We start from the raw sequence: 21,661 nt of genomic DNA on the forward strand, positions 1-21,661 counted from the left end.
GCTTAATTTCTTAATATGAAGCCTTAGTTAGACTACTCAGGTTCTTTAGATGCAGAGAGATTGTATTGCACATAGATAGGTAATCTTTAAACACTTCAAAGAACTGTAAAATATGGTATTTAAATAACTTAGGATTCTGTTGACGTGAGACACAATTGCTCCTTGCAGCACTGATCTATTCTGAAGAGAATGTTGAGCACTGAAGACACTCCACTTGGAGTTTGTTTTCTTCTTGACAAAACTGACCTTTGGGCAAAGAACTGCCCTTGCCTCGACCACTGACAAAATGCACAGTGTCCAGACTGGACAGCAGGATACAAGCAAAAAGACTGCCAACCCTTGTCAAGACAGAGTCAGACAGTTTTTCAAATTTTCCTGCCTCTGGAAATGGTCTATCAGTTATTCTAGGCCTCAGCCAAAGTTGGTTGCCCCAACATTGCAAATGAGACTTTGTGTGATTGCTCAGGTAGTCATTTCTTGCACCTTTTGGAAGTTGCCTGATTATACTTCCTGTTTACTTGACTAATATTATTCCCTCCTCAGGTCTTTGATAGGGTTGACTAGATCACCATAGTTACTTTTCTCTCATGACTTAACCAAGCCATTTTTAATATAAGACTTAGACTCCTTAGATAGGATAACTATTGAAAATCTAGCATATATTATTTGTTTGATGTGTTCATGCTGGTTGTAATTCTATTTTTTATATATGTTTTTGCCTCTTCTTTTCCCTGGACAATACACTGGTATTTGTTCTTATTGTATATAGTTTTGTATTAGGCTTAGAACTCTCTTTAGACAAAAGGGGGAGGTACTGTGGGAACTCCTTCAGCCAACAGCCTTTAAGATATCAGCCCACTGTGGGCGTGGTCTCTTGTACTATAAATGAAGATGAAAAGTGTGTGCGGGCCTCTTGACTGCTGGATTCAGTTCCAGTGCACACAGAGGACTGTGGATCACTACTCATTCTGTGAATTTATCCCCAAATAAATAAAGCTTTGTTATACTCCATTCTGGGCTATCTTAGAACTCTTTTGTATGCCAACAAGTCCACTCAATTGTGTTTTTAAAACATCACTTGTTACATCCACAATTAATACATTAGGGAAGTTTATGGCATTCTTCCCTTTAATTTACTATGTGTAACATTCAAGCAAAGGCTGTAAGAATGAGAAGCTATTTCTTTTTCATAGAAAGATTTTTCTACAGTGTGACTGTTTTCTGATATTTTTCATCTTCCTGAATTTTAGTTTCCAGTCTGCCTAATGACAAATCATTGTAATATGTTGTTGCAAACAATCTATGCAGGAATTAAGTCCCCAAAATGGATGAAGACATGCACCTCTATACTATGCTTGCCCTGATCACCATGGCAGATGGCTAGCTCCACTGTAGTCATTTTAAAGTTGAAAACACAAGAATGCTTGCAGCCAAAATGAAAATCATGTTTTGCTAGCCTTTCTCGCTGAAATTTCTGTGCACAATCCAGCCACTCCACTGCGCTAACAGATCTCCCCCTTGTGCCTAAATTTTGTATTAAATTCCAGCAGAACTGAAGTCACCAAAGATGCAGGTCTTGGCTGTCCCAGGAGGTGGGCAACTCCTGAAATCCACCTATGAGAAGTATCTTCAGGATGAACTGGTTCCTTTGTTTATTTTGTAGACAGTCTAGAGATAGAGTGAAGAAATATTCAAGAAACTGAGCAGGGAAATGGGATGCCTCAAAAAGCAAAAGCAGAAGGAAAAGAGAATAGATTGGATGGTCTCTGATGGGACTGCTTAGCATGGGCTGGGGTTGCAGAGCCACAGAGGTTCTTCAACTAAGGAAGAAAAAAATATCAGCATTGATGCAATATTCTAATGCCCATAAGTAGATACCAGAATGCTACTATGTGTTAATGTGTTTATAGCTTCCCTAATATAATCTGCTGTTGAGATTAATGTAGCCCAAACAAACCAGAAAGAACATCTGACTTCACAGTATTTCTTGAGATTATGATTTGGGCCACACAATTAATAGGAAACGGTATCATGATTTAAATGTTTCTCTTTCAAAATTTGGGTGTTGAATTAATGACCAGTAGGATGCTGTCAGGGCTGCTGAGCATGGTTATGCACACCTTTAGTCTTGGAACTAAGAAGACAGAGGCAGGAGAATTTGAGGCCAGCCTGATCTATAGGCTGTTCTAGGATAATCAGAGCTACATGGCAAGACTCTGTCTCAAAGAAGTCAAAAAAGAGTCGAGGGCTAATAAATATGTGGGGGAAATGTTCGACATTCAGAATAGCCAACTTACACCGTAAGACCAAGTACTCACAAACAGAGGCATGGGTAAGGAAAACATGGCTAACATACAATGAAGTTTTAGTCAACCACAGAAAAAGAAATGGAAAATGGGTGTGAAGATCATCATATTGAGCATAATACGACAGACTCAAAATTATCATGGTTGGTGCCATTAACAGACTCCTTCCACATCCTATGAAAGCGGAAGAGGCCTGCTCTGGCTTAGTCTCCTATGGACTATCAGTCTTCAGGCCTCTCTTAGCTTGAAATAACCCCATCGCATAAAGCTACAGTCTTGACCTGAGTCATGCCGCTTTGAGCCTCAACACCAGGAAAGAGCAGCTGTAACACATTGTTCAAAGGCTCAAACAACCACTGTCAGCCAGTGCAGATGGCACAGATAATAAAAATGATGCCTAAGGATGCATGGGGTTACACGAGCCATTCAGTCACAGTTCCACGGCGGTGGAACCCCCTGCCTGGACTCCAGAAGGAATACCCTGAGACTGAAAGTTCTTTTGGGCCGCCAACCAACTCCCAAATCATGACACAGAGACTTCTCCGTTACGAATGCTCGGGCTTATCTTATGCTTGTCTCGCTAGCTCTTAGGACTTAACCCGTTTCTCTTCATCTACATTTTGCCTTGGGTCTTTCTGCCTTTCTTTCCTTCTGTATATCATATGCCTGGCATCTCCTTCTCTTTCTCCCTCCTTCTCTGCTCCCTTCCTTCTATGAGCCTTTCTCCTCCTACTTATTCTCTCTGCTCGCCAGCCCTGCCCATCCCTCTCCTGCCTAGCTATTGGCCATTCAGCTTTTTATTAGACCAATCAGGTGCCTTAGGCAGACAACGGGGAAACAAAGGCAAGACATTTTTACATAATTAAAACAAATACAGCACAAACCAATGTAACACACTTTCACATAGTTAAAATATGTCGCAGCATAAACAAACGTAACGTATCTTAGCCTAGTTAAGGTAATATTCCACGACAGTGGCAGGCACATTGACTAATCATCCAGGCACCTGTCCCCAAGTCCTCATCCAAGAAATACTGCTCCAGTCAAGGATTCCTGCCAGTGTCCCCAGGCTCCAGTTCAAGTGCAGTTTCTCCCACACTTAACCCTCGACCTATTTCAAACTGACCCATAAAATGGCCTGGGACTTCCTCCTGACATTCTCCACCTGCCCAGTTCTGGGTCTACGGCTCCTAAGGCCTTTTCTGAGGCGGTGATAAATCACCAACCAAAAACCAGCTCAGAGAGGCAAGTGTTTGGCTCGCAAGAACAGCCAGCCCAAATCAAGCAAAAGCCCAGGCAGGATCCTGGAGACAGGAACTGAAGCAGAAACTATGGAAAAGCCCTGCTTCCTGGCTCGCTCCTCTGATGTACCCAGCTGGCCTTGTTTATACAACTCAGGACCACCTGCCCAGGCAAGGCACTACCTGCAGTAGGCTGGCCTTCCCACAGCCATCAGTATTCAAAAGAATACCCCACAGACAAGTCCACAGGCCAACCTGATGGAGGCGATTTCTCCACTGAGGCTCCCTCCTTCCAAGTGTGGTGTCTCTCTGCAGGGACCTCACTTCTCACATGGTGCCAAGCCTTGGCTTCTCTCCATGATTTTCTCCATCCTGGGGTTTCTGCTGCACCTGAAGCTGCACCTTCGCCTCACAGTGCCAAGCCTCAGCTGCTCTCTGTGGCCCCGTCATTCCTTCAAACCCAGCACCACCTGGGAGGCTCTTACATGCTAGCAAGTTTGACAGCCAGCGCAAGCACAGCCTCGGCCCCTTCAGGACCACAGCTTCTGACCCTGAAGAGAGAGTTCCCAGATTTCACCTCAGTGATGCTGGGCTCTTACAATCACAACTGGGTTTCCAGCCCTAGCAGACCATTGTCCGTTGTCCCAGGAAGGCAAAGGTTTCACTTCTACAGATTCATCACTCAAAACGATCACACAAATGGCAAGTGTCTTCAAAGGACTCTCACAAGCCAGGCTGCCGTTGTCAGCTTTTTTTCTGAATATTCTTACCTTCCGAGTTCCTGCAGCAACTCACTAGGCTCTGAGCACTTCCAGGCCAAAATTCCAAAAGCTTCTACAATACACCTCCCTCCCTCAGACCAACACAGTCAGGTCCATCACAGTGACTATCCACATCCTGGTACCAACCTCTGCAGTCTGGTCAACTACAGACTCTTCCTTGCTCCTTAAATCTGACCCTGACTTTGGGAGTTTCTGAACCCTGGAGCCTCTTTAACCTATTCTTAAGCACGTGTTGTGTGTGTGTGTGTGTGTGTGTGTGTGTGTGTGTGTGTGTGTTCCCATCCATCTGCAGGTCAATCTAATGTGTATATTTAATAGAAAGAGAATAGAAAGACATACATACAGATTGTCTTTTGTTTGCTGGCTGGCTGGTTTTTCAAGACAGGATTTCTCTGTAGACCAGGCTGGCCTCAATCTCACAGAGCTCCATCTGTCTCTGCTTCCCGAGTGCTGGATTAAAGGCGTGCAACACCATTGCCTGACCAGACATATAGATTGTTATCTCAGTACTCAAGAGGATGAAGCAACAAGAGGACTGCAAGTTTGAGGTCATAGTTATGGAATAACCTTTTTGTACACTGTGACTGTTTGTTGCTCTCATTGGTCTAATACAGGGCCGAATGGCCAATAGCTGAGCAGGCAGAAGTTAGGTGGGACTTGTGGACAAAGAGAGCATAGGGAAAGAAGGGGAGTAGAGTTGCCAGCTGCCAGACACAGAGGAAGCAGAACACGCTGAGCTGAAGAAGGTTTCACCGTGTGGTAGAGCATAGGTAAGAAATATAGGTTACTCTAAGCTGTAAGAGCTAGTTAATAATAAGCCCAAGCTATTGGCTGAGCATTTATAATTAATAGTATGTCTCTATGTGGTTATTTGGGAGCCTGCAGTCCCAAAGAAAAACTCCACCTACAGGTCATAACCTGAGTTACATGGCCAGTGCCAAGCCAACCTGAGTCATATAACACTGTTTTAAAAAAAAAATTAAAACAAGTAAAATGGATAACCTAGAGAATGGCAGGAAAATATTTACCAATCTTTTATCTGGTAAGATAATTTCCTGGTCCAATTTTTTGTTGTTAAGACAGGGCCTCACTGTGTAGCCTCAGCTGGTCTGGAACTCTAGTATCTATAGTCCCAGCTCACCTCAAACTTATGACCCAAAGAAACATAGAAATGGTCAGTATGCTCATCATTCGCTCAATGCCCAGCATCATGGATATAATCAAAACCATCAACTGTGCTGGGTGCTAACAAGGGTGTGGGCCACTGGAGCCCTGATGCACTGCTGAAGGAACTATGAAGCGGTGACATTTGAGAAAGTTCAAGCCACTACATGACCTAGCACTATCACTCCTCAATATCTACCTAGAAAACAGGAAACTCCAGTATCCATCCATCAGTAGCCATAGCAACAGCATCCTGAATGAGCAAATGGAAACTCTGGGCCAGCCCATCACTGTAATCCCAGCACTTGGAAGGTGGAGGCTCGGAGATCACTAATTGCATCCTAGGCTGCATAACAAGTTCAATGCCAGCTTGGGCAATGTGAGACCCTATCTGAAAACAAACATATTAAAATAAACAAAGGAGAAAAAAGAGAAAGAACGCTGATGGGCAAGTCAAATGTGGTATACCTATACACCAGAGTACTATTTAACTGTCACAAGGGAGTAGTGAAAATTGTGACTACTAAAGATCTTTTAAAAGAAGCCAGTCACAAAGGGCCACACATTTTATTATTCTATTTATATTAAATGCCCAGTATATGTAAACAAATGCACAGAATTTAGTGTTCTCCATGGTGCTGGATCGACTTTAGGGGTGACAAATGTTCTGGTCTGTTGTACAAGCTTATGTGTACTAAAATACTGTGCACTTGGACTAAATCGTTTCTAATTACGGCAATAAAGCTGTTTTAAAAATCAACTGGTAAGCGGGCCTATCAAACATACCTGCAATCTTAGCACTTGGAAGGCTGAGGCCAGATGATAAGTTTGAGACCAACCTGCACTGCAGCTAAGAGTTCTAGACTAGCCAGGTATGGAGGCGCATGCCTTTAATTCCAGCCAGGAGACAGAGGCAGGTAGATCACTGAGCAAGGCCACCTGGCTCAGTGTTTAGGACAGCCAGGGCTAGAGAGAGACACTAGCCCAAACAAACAGAGTTCTAGGCCAACATTGGCAATATAGTAAGTACTAAAAAAATTGGGGGGGGGGGATCATTAGTTCATGTTTGTAATCTCACCACTACTTGGGAGGCTGAGGCAGGAGGATCACAGAGAGTTCAAGGGCACCCTAGGCTACACAGAATGAATCTGTCTCAATGAAAAAACAACCAACAGGAAGGTACCGTTTCCTACTACGCATCCATAAGAACTCCATCTTGAACTTACTCTCCTGGATGACCCTTTCTTCTCTGGCTCTCCCTTGCAGGGGGTGGGGCTGAACCACTTTCTCAAACACTACCATGTGTGTTCTTCATAAACCACAGAGCAAAAGTAGGGGACGCCAGAACAGTGAACACCAAGTGTGGTGTATGACAGCTCACGTCACTGCCATGAAGTAGGGGACGCCAGAACAGTGAACACCAAGTGTGGTGTATGACCGCTCACGTCACTGCCATGAAGTAGGGGACGCCAGAACAGTGAACACCAAGTGTGGTGTATGACCGCTCACGTCACTGCCAGGAAGCCCGTCAAAACATCTCATTCTGAACGTCAGGTTCTGCAGTTACAACTTACTGAGCATTTCAATGACTTGATGCTTAAAACTGACCTGTGAGCAGGAAGCAGTACATCCCAGATGGCTTTAAACATCTTGAAAGAATCCCAAGACTGAACAAGAGCAGGGTCTAACTTCATTTACATCACATGATCTCACAACAGCTTTAGGTAACAGTCAAAATACACAGTGCGTATACAATGCAGATCTCATTGTCAATCTTCTCCTTTTCACCCGTCCCGAAAGAAAGCAAAACTAGTGATATTTCTCAGTAAAATTCATTTATTATTCCAGTACACAAAAACATTTCCTGGTTTGTTTCCAATTTGTTTCAAAACAAAGTAGCATGAACTTGCAGACTCTGGCAGCTGAGGTCAAAAACAATACAAGTGTAATATAAAGAATGGGCTTGGACTGGCCGTATCTAAAAGAATGCAAAACAAGCCTTTACACCTGACACACTCTTGTGCTACTGAGGACGGAAACTGCTCTCTGGAAACCTGTGTGTTGACTTCCGCATGGAAATCTGAGAATAGGAAGGCTGCATTTGTCCTTCGTCAGACACTGCTGTTTCACAATGTCCAGTTTCTGCTCTGACCCACATCCCAGACAAGTCGGGCAAGGAAACAGGCTTTACACCTTAGACGCATGCAGGACAGCAGGCGGTAGTTCGGTCTGAGGTAATTCTGCCTGTGTTCGAGCAGCACGACATGCCTCCCTGCAGGGCTGTCACAAGGCATATGCTCATTAGGCCATTAATGCAAAAGCCAAAACTAAGTTAACAATATTTAGTCTTCTTAGAATATTAAATAATCATTCTATTTAAGGAAGGAAAAAACAAGGTTAACAAAGTTAAAAAGCAGAATTCACTTTTATTCTTTGCAATTAAAAATGAGTTCATTAAAAACCACTTAAACGTATGCATTTAACTTGAAATAGTGATTAAAATTCCAGCATAGTGTAACTAGCTTAAAGACCCGTCTTCCCAAACACGACAGCAGGGAAATTGTTCTGCCATCTACTGTGTAAGGTGGCACAGGAGCTGAGAAATGGGGCTGCCCGTGGCTGGTGAGAAGCAGGACTAGATCCATGCACTGCTTTTCTGGGGCTGAAAGGAGATTAGCTGGGAATCCCTGCGCACGGTCAAACGGGACCATCGAACTGAAATATCCCATACTTGCCAGTGGTCAGCCAGTGGGGATCAGACGCCATGAGCTGCTCGGCCTGCCCGGGCTGGAGACCCACCTGCAGCTCAGCCTTTAATGTTCTTATGCTACACAGAGGTGCAGGGTGGAAGCCACTCAGGGCCTGATGGAATGGAGTGGTAAACTCCCACTTTCTGTCACTCATCAGCTTCCTATAATTCAAATCCCCCTTGAATAAAACAAGGCATGCCTTTTGTAGTTCAGCGTACAGATCAGGGGCGACCTGGGGCATCGCACAATATGGGTGGGGCAGAGTCCAAAATGTATGATCGTGGTAAGTCCATCTGCCCACCCTAACATGGTCTGCCCAGTGAGCACCACAGGCAGACGTGGACTTCTCGTTACTACTCCTCACGTGTTCAACCGTCCAATTAAAGTCATGCACAGTAACGTCAGACACAAACCACGGGATAGTTTTCCCGTGAAAATGAATCTCAGTAGCTAACTCAGACGATAACAAGAAGTCAGCGAATACTAGATCTGTAACAAGTTCAAAGCCAGAATTATCCAGAACAATGTCTACTCTAACTACGGATGTTTCTGCTGTTTTCTTGCATTTACTGAGCAATGTCCAAAGAGATTCTGTGTCATCTATCAGAATGAATGGTTTCAGGCCTTCCAAAGAGTTGATGACATTGGTCTTCTGGGAACTGCTTTCTCCACCTGACAGAGACAAGTCACACTTATTTCCCCAGAGGGAGATCTGAAATGGAAAGGGGGAAAAAGGCCATTACTCTTTTACATAACCAAGAAAAACTCCACTGTACAGGAAGGCACCCAAAACATTCATAGTATCTTTACAAAATTCCTAAAATGTCCACTAAATCTACATTTTCTCCAACAGCACAGAATGTATTTATGTGATCCTGTACTAAGGTAAAAACAATGATATTTTAGTGATTATATGAAAATTTTAAGCAATATAGTACCTACGTTTCTTACTTAAATACAAAGATATTAAAATGCCATCAGATGCTGTGAAATCAAGAGGAAAAGCAAAGTCCTTTTCTTCTCCACATCTCCAAATCGCACTGCTTCTTTGTACCGATCGTACAACCACAGGAGGGCTTGTCCGAGAATGACTGGATGACCTTAGGAGGAGGGCATATCTGAAACGAGCTCCTCTATTTGCTTGCTAACAGAAACTGGATGGAGAGATGTCTCCAGACCCAACCCTACGACAGGTGAAGTTAACCACATGCCCTATGCAGTCATTTGCTTATTATTTAGCTGTATACTGAAGTAATGCTTGATGCTAATTTTTCGAAAATGATATGTAATCCTATGTTTTTTAAGCTAAAAAAATCCCATGTCTAGGACTGAAGGCTCAGAGTCACATCTGTGTTCAAACTCCAACATCTTCTATTACAGATCACCAGCAATTCATGTCCCTAAGGTTGAGGTTCTGCAAGGGAATGAGAACAGCGCCCTCTGCCCTCCTGAGGATGCGGGAATGCTTGTCATAGTACACCACAGTCTCGACTATAGACGCATTCAGTGGGTTGGAGCTCAGGGTTACAGCACTTGCCTGGCATGTTTAAAGGCCTGAGTTCAACCCCAGCATAGCCAGAAAAAAGGCCATGGGCCACAGGGTCTCTGTAATAACCACCAGCTCTAGTGGTTAAGAAGCAAAGTTACCACAGCCAACATAAAAATGTTAACTGTACTCCAATAAAACTTTGTTTAAAAAGTTACCCAAGGGGCTACAGGGATGGCTCAGTAGCTAAGAGCACTGGCTGTGCAATCATGAGGACCCAAGTTCAATTCCCAGCACTCACATAACAAACCCAGAGTCCTCAGACACCTAACTCCAGCTCTGAGCAATCTGGTGCTGTAACATAGTATATTGTATACGCTCACTCATTCACACATACACAAAATAAATATTATCCCAGAGAGACTCTACTCTCATATATGTGTGTGTGTGTGTGTGTGTGTGTGTGTATATTCTGAAACACACATTTTGAAATAGGTTTTCACTATACAGCCCTGGCTGACCTTGAATTTACAAAGATCCTCCTGCCTCTGCCTTCCAAATGCTGGGATTAAAGGTGTGCACTACCACCATGCTTGCTATAATTTTTAAAATTAGGAAAGTGCCTCAGTCTGGTGGCATGTGGTTATATTCCCAGCTACCTGAGGAGACTCAAACAAATAATGTCTACATTCAAAATAAAAGTCTACACCAAGGGGTCCAAGGCCAGCATGAACAGCACGAAAGGCCCTGTCTCAATTAATAAATAAATGAAATGAAAAACTAAAATTGAGATGATACATTTTCAACCACGTGCATTACTGTTTTTAAAAAAAATCAATTTATGATTTTTTTTTTAAGGCATAAGGCTAAAATAAAACCTAAAATGGGGCTGGTAAGATGGTCCAGGCGGTAACAGCTTTTGCCACCAAGCCTGATGACCTCGATTTAGTCCCTAGAACTCACATGGTAGGAGGAGAGCGACAAGCTCTGCAATTTGTTCTCTGACCTCCATGTGCACACTATGGTAAGCACTGCACCCCACATGTACAGTGGCTACAATGTCTCCTGCTGAGATGAGGCCTTGGGGCCCTGCACACGCCCTTCATCCCAGCTCAGATCACCAAGTCCTAGGTTGGGAGTGGCAACTCCCACGTGTACTTCCAGCACTCGAGAGGATGAGGCAGGAGGACGGCTGTTGAGTTTCAGGCTCATCTGCACTACATGAATTACCATTCTGACTCTGTCTCAAAACATGAAACAAAGAAAATTATGGCTGCTTGGGTCTAGGAAAGCGCTTGGCATAATAGGTCCAAAATTATTTGTGTGAGTAGTCACAGGGCTATACGCTTTGGAACAGACCACTGCCCCCTGTGGACTAAAACAACTTCAGACTTGGGACACCAATCGCTTGCTCATGGTGGCAATATGAGAAGACAACTCTGGCCTTCTCTAGGGGGAACAGGAGCCGTGGGGACAGCACCTCCTTTCCCTTTAGGGTCTGGTCTACTTGTGGGACAAAGGACACAGGAAAAAGAACTATCTCCTGACGGAGTGAGCTGCACGGAGGAATGAACTGACGTGCAGTGTTCTCTTTCTTCTTAAATCTCAGGCTAACATAAAGGACAGTTCAGAGACAAAACACCAAATAAAAGAAAGAAAAGTAGCCAAAACCATAATCATAATACAGGTATCACTGACGTATAAATATCTGCATAAACTAATAGACATTTGTATAAACTAACGCCCACAGCACTGTTTGCAGACTGAATATGAAAACCATGCAGATACCTGCAGAAGTCTAAGGAACTCCTCCTTCCTCCGGTCTTCACTGAGGTCTCTGGCTGGTCTCAGCTGCTGCAAATGCAGACACAGGGTGTCAATTGACTCCTGTGACTCAAAGAAGTTCTCCTCTTTGCTCTCTTTAAACACATCGAAGTCGTGGATGGGAGGGCTGAGGTGGGAGAAAACACGTGTGAAGCATTTATGTGAGTCCGTCCCTTTGAAAAACAAACAACAACAACAAAGCCTCCCCTGGCTGACGCAGTTCCCTAACAAGAAGAACACATTACCACCTTGACAACCAGCACTCACAGACAGTAGACAGCACCAACAAATTCAATCACACAAAAATAAATCTCTGGGCCGGCATGGCTGCTGGTACACATCTTTAATCCTGGTACATCAGAGACAAAGGCAGGTGGAGCTCTGAGTTCAAGGCTAGCCTGGTGTGCAGAGCAAATTCCAGGCCGACCAGGGTTTCATAGTTAAAGCTTATCTCAAAGAAAATAAAACAAAACTCAAACTCCTCAAACTATTTTACTAGAACTAGCTAGCAATTATAGTGACTGTGGCCACAATCATTTACCCAGCAGACACAAACAGGAGCGGGAAACGAGATTACAAGGTAACTGTTAGATCCTTTCACAGCCTATGTGGAGGACCTGATAGTAAACCCATCCCTGAATGCCGCAGTCATCACCAGACAGCTGGAGCAGAGCACTCGAGGGAAACACAACTAATACTCTTGTCCGTACTAGCAAACGACAAGCGGTCATTTACGCACAGATTTGGAGTGTGTCAAATTTTACTCCCCGGTTACTTCTGGTCAAAGGTGAGGTTTGTGTTGTGGCTCTGTCAGCTTCATGAGAAGGTATGTGAGAAAATAACTAACAAGATATAAGTACGAACATGATTGCTGTTCAGGACTTGAAAAACATCCTGATTAGCTGATGTTTGCAATTAACAACATTCTTCATAGGCTGTCCACGTTAGGTTAAAAATTACACAGGGCTTTCTGTAATGACTTTTTTTGTTTGTTTGTTTGGCAGGGGAGGGGTGTTTTTTCCGAAACCAAGTTTCTCTATATAACAGTTCTGGCTGTCCTAGAACTCGCTTTGTAGACCAGGCTGGCCTCGAACTCAGAGATCTGTCTTCCTCTATCTCTCAAGTATTGGACTAAAGGTGTGTGCCAACACTGCCTGACTTATTTTATTTTCGAGACAGGTTCCCACTCTGTATCCTAGGCTGGCCTAGAACTCAAGGCAATCCTCCTGCTTCAATTTGCAGAGTGCTGGGATTACAGGCATAAGCCACGGCACCAGGCAAGGTTATGTTTTTAAAATGATGTACCAGGGGAAGGCTGCTCCTTCTGACCTCTATTCCAAGGGCGCTGTCACTGTCAGAGCACCCTGTAGCTCTTCTTTGGGAACCCTCTTCCGAACCTGTGGCATATTATTAAACACCCTGTCAGTGACCCTGGACCTCTCCACAGATTACTTTCAGCAACAGGTAAGTCCCTGTCACTCGGTGGCTGGGCAGTGGTGGTGCACACCTTTAATCCCAGCACTTGGGAGGTAGAGGCAGGTGGATCTCTGTGAGTTTGAGGTCAACCTGGTCTACAGAGTGAGTTCCAGAACAGCCAGACTACACAGAGAAACCCTGTCTCCAAAAAAGAAAAAATCGTTCAGTAATATCAGTAGAATAGACCACAAACAAGCTGAGTAAAAACATTAGATTAACAAACTTGAGGAGTGACTCAAAAATAACAAAGCTAATTTTCCTTTTTAAGGACTAGAAATGGGCTCTGGAATAAATTTAAAGAATTTAAACATATTTTTTTAGCAATGATAGTGTTACTGAAATCAGTCAGTCCCTCAAGGTGATTTAGAAGGACAGAGGCCATTTGGATACAAGTTCAAATGTAAGGGACTGCTAACCAGAGTCCACAGACCCTGCTGAGACCTGTTCGGTCTGACCCACAAACCAAGAATTGCTAACAGTGAAGCAGAGAAGCAGTAGTAGCCTACGTCCATGAGCCCAGTGCTTAGAAGAAGGCTGAGTCAGGAGGATTCCCTTGAGTCTGGGGACATCCTGGGAGTCATAACGATTTTTAGGCAGCCAGCCCCGTCTTAGCAGAAAAAGGAAGGGAGAGAAGGAGGGAGCGGGGTGTGCCACATTCTGTGCCCCACAGAACGGAAGCTCAGTGTCAGCAACCCAGGCTGTAACTACAGCACTTGCTGACCTGTGTGCTACGGCTGTAGCACATCACGGTGGCAAGGTTGTGTCCCTATGACAGAGACCATTTAGTCACAAAGCTAAACATTCTCTAACCCTCCACAGAAAAGTCTGCAACCCATGGTCATGTTTTTAAATTAACAGCCATTCATTAAAGTCACAGCTCATGTGACATTATTGCTTATGCTTCAGAGAGCAAATGTCACATAGATATGTACGGTTCCCCATTTTAGAACACTCATTACTTCAGAATCTAGTGATGCTGTGTATGTGCACATGCTCTGAGTCAATACATGTACATATAGTCTTAAAGGAAACACATGTGTATGTTCATCAGAAACATGTCAGAATATGCAGAAAGATGGGCTCAGTGGTTAAGAGCACTAGTTACTTCTCCATAGAACCAAGATTCAATTCTGAGCACCCACGCAGCAGCTCCTAACTATCTATGACTCCAGTTCAAAGGGATCTGAAGCCTTCTTCTGGCCTCTGTGAGCACTAGCCACCCAAATGGTGCATAAGCATACATGCAGACAAAACACGCATACACACGAATAAAATAAAATGTATCTTTAAAAAATATCCATGGTAGGGGGGCAGAAGAGATGGCTTAGCAGTTAAGAGCCCTGGCTGTTCTTCCAGAGGACCTGGGTTCAATTCCCAACTCTCACATGGTAACTTACAACTGTCTACAACTCCAGTTCCAGGAGATCTGATACCTTAACACCAATGCACATAAAATAAAGTTAAATTATTGTAAATATATAGATATATGCACATATATGTATATATAATTAAGGAAAATATTTTTAATGCATATGTGCACATATATAAAAATGTTTGTAGCTTTGTTCTTCATAAAAATCCCATACTGGATAAATTCCACCAATACAACAGTCAGTGGAGGAAGCCTGTCATAAATATATATTATACTATTTAATTTAAAGGAAACTTAGGAGCCAGGTGTGGTGGTACACACCTGTGACTCCAGCATTTGAGAGACTGAGACAGGAAGACGATCATTTTGAAGCCAGCCTGGGCTATGTGAGTTCAAGGATGATGAGACCATGTCTCAAGATGGGGGAAAATGTGTATATCCTCAATCAATAAATAGCCTGAAAGTAGGCAAAACTAACACAGGTCAGATAGCTGTCTCTGAAAGATGAAACAGTTCTAGAATCTATCTGTTTGGCAAAAGCAACAAATTCCTATGTTTGAAAATATAAAAATTAAGAAAGGAAAAAAATCCTAGACTGAAAGTTATATTATTTCCTAAAATAAATTTATAATTAGTATTGACTTGATTCATTTCTTCCCTTCAACAGGGATTCTGAGCCGAGGACAGACTGGAGCGCACTCTATAACCCAGGCTGACTCAAACGTACATTCTTCCTGCCTCAGTTTCCCAAGACCTACAATTACAACGTGAGCTGCAATCCACACTTGGATCATCCTGTGCGGGGTTTAGAAACAGGTACTAAAGGATTCCTCTTACATCAAACTTGTATTTTTGGAACCTAAAAAATAAAAGGACAATTCCCATCGCCTCTTCTTCTGCACTGCGAACCAGATGCATGTCAGGATTTCTTAAGAAAAAATAAACAGAACAAATGATCTCTGAAAGGATTTTTTTTGGAATAAGTAGCATCTAGACTTTTCTCTAGTCATTAAAAACAAAATACTAGGGCTGGAGAAATACGGTGTTTAAGAGCACTTCTGTTCTTCCAGAGGACCCAGGTTCTGCTCCCAGCACCCACAACAGGTGACTTACAACCTCTTGGAACTCCAGTTCCAGAGAATCTGACACTCTCCAGACTGAGCTGGCACCAGTGTGCAAGTAGTGCAAGCACACACCTACACACTCTAGTAGTGCATACACACATATACACTCAAGTAGTAAGCACACACACATACACACTCAAATAGTGCATATGCACATATACACTCTAGTGCACACAAAGTAATGTATACACACATCTACACACTCAAGTAGTAAGCACATACACATGTGCACACAAGTAGTGTATAACATACCTACACACTCAAGTAGTGCATACACACATATACACTCAAGTAGTAAGCACACACACATGCACACTCAAATAGTGCATATCCACATATACACTCTAGTGCACACAAAGTAGTGTATACACACACCTACACACTCAAGTAGAATATACACATATACACACAAGTAGTGCAAACACACACATACTCAAGAAGTAAGCACACAAATATATACTCAAGTAGCACACACACACACAAGTAATGCACACACATACATAAGAAAGTAGTACACACACACAAGCAATGCGTACACACAGTGATATACACACATACACATGCAAATAGTGCATATAAACACACACAAACACACAAGTAGTGCATATATACACACACATGTTGTATATAGACACATAAATATGCATATGCATGGAAGTACTGCCTATAAAAACATGTGTAAGTCTTTAAAACAAAAAGAAAACAAAGATTAAGACAGCTTGTGACAAGAGTCCCTATTTTGGTGGTTCCTTACATGGAATAGGTTCGGATATATTATTTGTAATGACTTCTATTGACCTTGGAGGCAGCTTTCTGAACAAGTCCATGAGAGATTATCTACATCAGGTCAATTGAGCTGGGCATACCCAGCCTAAATGTGCTGCAGGAAAAGAAGGAAGTGAGCTGAGCTCCAGCTCCATCATTCCCTGCTCCTGCCTGCAGATGTGCCCGGCTGCCCGCACTGCCCACTCATGCCGCACGCCTTCCTGGCCATGAGCAGACGCATGCTGTGCACTGCAGCCGGTATTACCCTCCTCTTAAGTTGCTTCCTGCAAGTGCCCAGCCACAACAACGAGAAAAGTGACTACGCACATTCTTGTTATAAATAAAGCATTTGCTTTCTTTGTTCTACTTTAATTTAAAAAAAAAAAAAAGTCTCACTATGCAGCCCTGGCTGGAACTCATTATGTAAACCAAGCTGGCCTTGAACTCACAGAGATTCGCTTGCCTCTGCCCCTTAAGTGTTGTGATTAAAGGCATGCACCATGACACACAGATTCATCTTAAATTGTTGTATGTAATCATTTCAAATTAATGATTCTTTTACTCAGTAAAATCTGTTTTTACTGTAGAGGTATTTGTAAGAATTTATGAGGCTGGGTGTGAAGGCGTAAGGACAGAACTGATTCCGATAAGCTGTCTTCTGACTCCACACGCATGCATGGCATGTGTGCTCATACACACAGACACAAAATCTTCACTAAGATCATATTATTCAATCATTTGTGGAAATGTCCAAACATTATCCTTACTATCTGCTGAATTATTTTCTTTATACTTATTTATTGAGGGGTGCACACACGGCATGGCACACCTATGAAGTCATTTATTGAGGGGCGCACACGACGAGGCACACCTATGGAAGACAGACCAGAGGACAACTTTCAGGAGTCAGTTCTCCCCTTCCACTATGTGGGTCCCTCACTTTTGGCAGCAAGCTCCTTACCTGCTCAGCCATTTTGCTGGCCCCTGCTCAACTATTCAGAAACAATCATGGATTACTAAACACTTGCTATCCAACAGCTGTAAACTTGCCTCTGGATGATGGCTTCGTGAACCCTCCGATACATGTAGCACTCCACAAACAACCAGGGCGAGAAGAACCAGCGGGGCTCCCCGTCGCTCTCATTTAACAGACTCCGCTGATAGTCCAGGTACTGATTCCATATGTCAGCGTCAACACAATTATCAACCAAGGGGACAATTGGCTTATCTGTCTGTAATTCGTTCCGTAATTTAGAAAGAAGAGAGATGGCTTTCTTTTCAGCTTCCACTCCTTCCTGTGAAAGTACAAAGGGACAACAAGAAAGTTTGGCTGTGTCTGTGGGTGCACACATCTATGGATATTTCTTGAGAGAAGCATATCTTTATAGACCTAAAGTGAAGAAAGAAAAAACAGCATTGTAAACCTGCATTTCGCCTTTTATATTATCTTAGAGACATTACATTTTGACTTTTATATGATCTTGGCCTTGGCATGACTTAAACTTTCTTATTTTCTAAGATCTAGCCTCTGGGCATTTTTAGAAGGCTGAGCAGCACACCGAGGGAAGGGAACCACTACCAGCCGTGTCGCTTCCCACTCGCACAACTTCCGCTGACAGGACTAGAAAAGAAACCTGGACTCCCTGAGTCACCCCCACCCCACCCCGCAGCTCTCCAGAGATCAACCTGCCTCTACCTTCCAATCACTGGGATTAAAAACATGCACCACCAAACCTGGGCCCCAGCTGAGATTTGTATAAGACTATAAAAGCATTATTGCTGAGGAATATTTTTTACACTGGGTGAAAATATGTAATTATGATTGGTTTAATAAAAAGCTAAGTGGCCAATAGCTAGGCAGGATTTTTCAGGGCAGAGAGAACACTAAGAAGAAAGGAGACCCAGAGAGCTGCCAACCAGAGTGAAGAAAGCAGGAAAAGAGTGTGGGCAGTACAGAGTAAAGATAATAAAGCCACAAGACAGACAGTAAATTAATAAAAATAAGGCAATTCAAGATATAAGAGCTAGTTAGGAACAAGTCTAATCCATTAGCTGAGCTTTCATAGTAAGAAGTCTCGGTGTGGTTATTTGTGAGCTGGCAGGTGCGATGGAAAAATTCCAACTACACCTCCTCCCTTGCTATTGGCCGTTCAGCTTTTTATTAGACCAATCAGGTGCCTTAGGCAGGCAAGGTAAAATAGCAATACATCGTTAAATAGTTAAACAAACATTCCACAACATAAACAAATACAACATGTCTTTGCATAATTAAACCACACATATTTGCATAAACAAATATCCTACAACATCAATTCTTATTTCTCATCTTGTTTCATTCCAGTTCAAACATTTTTCTGAGTCCTGTGTGTACCAGACACTATGTTCAGAGTCAGAGACAGATGGCCTGGTGCCATCCCCAAGAGACTCAGCATCTACCCAACCAGGTAGTCTAGGAGGTGGGCTTTAAGAACCAAATGGGGAACATGATTCCCTTGAGAACATAGCATTGCTCACAGAGTCAAAGAAGAGTCTAAAAGTATGGGAGCCCTAAAGAGGTGTCAGGAAGACCACCAAGAGCTGACTCTACTCAGGCAGTGCTTTAAGACTGTGCTGACTCCAGCACAGTGAAATGGAACAGGGTTACATCAACAACAGACCATGTTTTCGCAGGCTTAACCAGAACAGCCATCTCTCACAATGAGCACATGGGCCAAAGACTTAAGGTAATGTGTACTAAGTAAAGAAGTCAATATTCAAGCAAAGTACTTAAATTTGGTTCATTTATGCTTAAGTAAATATGTACACCCACCAAAATGAAGTTGCATGTATAGGATAAAACACTGGGAACATGATGTGGGATTCCCCTCTGTATGCTATGAATATGTTTTATTACCATTGGTTAATAAAGCTGTTTCAGCCAATGGCTTAGCAGAGTAAAGCCAGGCAGGAAATCCAAACAGAGATACAGAGAGAGAGAGAGTAGGCGGAGTCAGGGAGACACCTTGTAGCTGTCAAAGGAGAAAGATGTTCTAGAACCTTGTCAGGAAGCCACAGCCTTGTGATGATACACTAATTAACAGAGATGGCTTGATTTGACATGTAAGAGTTAGTTAAAAATAAGTCTGAGCTAACAGACCAAGCAGTGTTGTAATTAACATGATTCCTGTGTACTTATTCAGGTCTGGGCAGCCAGGAATGAACAAGCAGCCTCCGTTTACAAAATTCATCTACTCAAATGTCAGTGTCCAAGATGAGCTGGATGTCAGCAATAAAGAATAACAGGCAGTGGGGTATGGTGGTATAAGCCTCTAGCCCTATCCAAGAAACAGAGGCAGAAGAATCCAAGTTCAAGGCCAGCCTAAATTAAATAGTCTCAAGAAGAGAGAGGGAAAAAAGATGATCCTGTATTACTCCAGAATTTATTTGGAAAGAATACAACACTGGGGCCAGAGAGGTAGCTCAGATGTTAAGGGCACTCACTGCTGCTATTGAGCACCTGGGTTTGGTTCCATCACCCACATGGAACCATCTGTAATACCAGTTCCTGGGTGGGGATGTGATACCCTCTTCTGACCTTCATGACCACAGCATGCACGTGGTACACAAACATACAAGAGACCAAGCACCCATACACATAAAATAGATGATTTTTAAAAAAGAAACATAATTCTACACACTCAAAATACCTGTGTACAGCTTCGTTCCATTTCAACTCAGTCAGGAAAGAAAGAAAGAAAGAAAGAGAGAGAGAGAGAGAGAGAGAGAGAGAGAGAGAGAGAGAAAGAAAAGAAAGAAGTCACTAACCACTGCTCAACACATTCAAGAAATGCACAGGCCCTGGCATGCAGCTCAGTTGGTATAGCACTTGCCTAGCATGCAGACGTCCTGGGTGAAAAGGAGAGGAGGGACCCCAAATTCATTCTCCAGTAGTGTATAATCTGTACGTGGTGGCCCACACCTGTAAAGAAGCTGGGGCAGTGGAGTCCATGCAGCCGTCTACAGCACACTGAGCAATCTAAAGATTACTGGAGTCACAGGTTTAAAGGCGTTGATTGACAATAACGTAATTATTTAGGCTTTTTCCTCCCCCGTTGTTTGAACAGGCAAGGTGGCTTTTAAAGTCTTATTCTACCCCAAATCAGCAAATCTTTTAATCACACTGAGCATCAATCGATCATAATTCACACCGCCCTCCACTGTGAGTTTTGCACTTTATCAAGATCTCAGGTTAGAAAAGCAAGTCCTGTAATACAGCTAGGTCTGAAACCTAAAAAGTCTTCTCCTTAGAGAAGTCAGCAACTTCATTTATAACAGAAAACAAGACGAGGGGTCCATAAACGTTTCGTGAGACTAAACAGTAAGCACACAGCACATTTAAACCAGAGGCTGCTGTCCCACCTCTAACACAGAAAAGCAGGTATGTATGTGCACCAGATACCAATGTTTACATGAGAGCTGCGACCTTCCACGAATACTGTAATTCTCATGAAGTAACACAAAACTAAAGTTGAGACATAATTCTTACCTCTCCATGTTTTTCAAAAAATTCACTTTTATGTCGATGCAACGTATCAATAGCCTTGGTTAGGATCTGAGGTGTTCTGTCCTTAATTGTGAGATATGCAAATGACCTAGAAGAGAGAGTCACCTGTGACACTAGCATAGGAAGGTCACACTGTGTCTTCAACACTGGAAGACGGGCCCAAGTTTCCGGACACCTCATTTGGATTCAAATTTCTTTGTATACATATTAAAGGCAAACCAGTTTTATCTGCTTTATAAAGAGCTACGGGTCTGCGAATGAAGCTCAGCTGGGAGAGTGTTCATAGGAATGAAGCCCTAACGAAGGTAAAACACAGTGGCGCCCCACTGTGATCCTAGAGGGCAGGAGGATCGATAGTTTAAAGCCATCCTGGAATACTTAAGACCAGTCTGGAGGAAGGAGGGAGGAAGAGAAGGAGAAAGACGAACAGAAAGACACAGAAAATTTGAAATCTCTCTAATGTCATGGGAGCTAAGCAGACTATAATACCAGGTTCTGCCCCAGAACTCTGTTTAATCATTTTCTGTCTATTCTTTTCATTTTCTTTTCCTAAATCAGAAACTGCTTCAATAATGTGTAAGTTCAAAGAGGCTCCGATTCCAGGCCTATCACGAGGGATTTCATCTACTCCGAAAGATGGAAAGGGAAATGGGAGTAAAGGAGCCGCAGGGTGCTCGGGCCTGGAACAGCAGAGCAGTGAGAAAGACTATTTATTTCACTCCTGTCTAACCCTTAGCTATTTCATTTCCCCCGTAAAGGATTTCCTCACTGTCTTCTCTACACAGAGAACTATTACCGACCCTAAACAAATACGTGCATGGTAGTCTC

The 21,661-nt window shown here is 43.1% G+C and overlaps 1 protein-coding gene across 3 annotated transcripts in view; it reads right to left on the reverse strand.

The window, feature by feature from the left end:
• Positions 1-7,319: 7,319 nt before the first annotated feature.
• Positions 7,320-21,661, reverse strand: part of Armt1 (acidic residue methyltransferase 1) — a 16,145-nt gene continuing 1,803 nt past the window's right edge. For 2 of the 3 annotated variants that reach the window (XM_005363434.3, XM_013352257.2), the window contains exons 2-5: positions 20,816-20,921; positions 17,341-17,585; positions 11,518-11,680; positions 7,320-8,955 (exon numbers count right to left, since the gene is read on the reverse strand). In XM_005363434.3, coding sequence (XP_005363491.1) covers positions 8,191-8,955; positions 11,518-11,680; positions 17,341-17,585; positions 20,816-20,921 — 1,279 coding nt within the window. In that variant the 3' untranslated portion in view covers positions 7,320-8,190. The remainder of the gene's footprint in view (positions 8,956-11,517; positions 11,681-17,340; positions 17,586-20,815; positions 20,922-21,661) is intronic. The other variant, XM_013352258.2, reaches the window with a different exon arrangement.

This window comes from Microtus ochrogaster, linkage group LG9, assembly GCF_000317375.1.
Source record: "Microtus ochrogaster isolate Prairie Vole_2 linkage group LG9, MicOch1.0, whole genome shotgun sequence".
Classification (NCBI taxonomy): Eukaryota; Metazoa; Chordata; class Mammalia; order Rodentia; family Cricetidae; genus Microtus; species Microtus ochrogaster.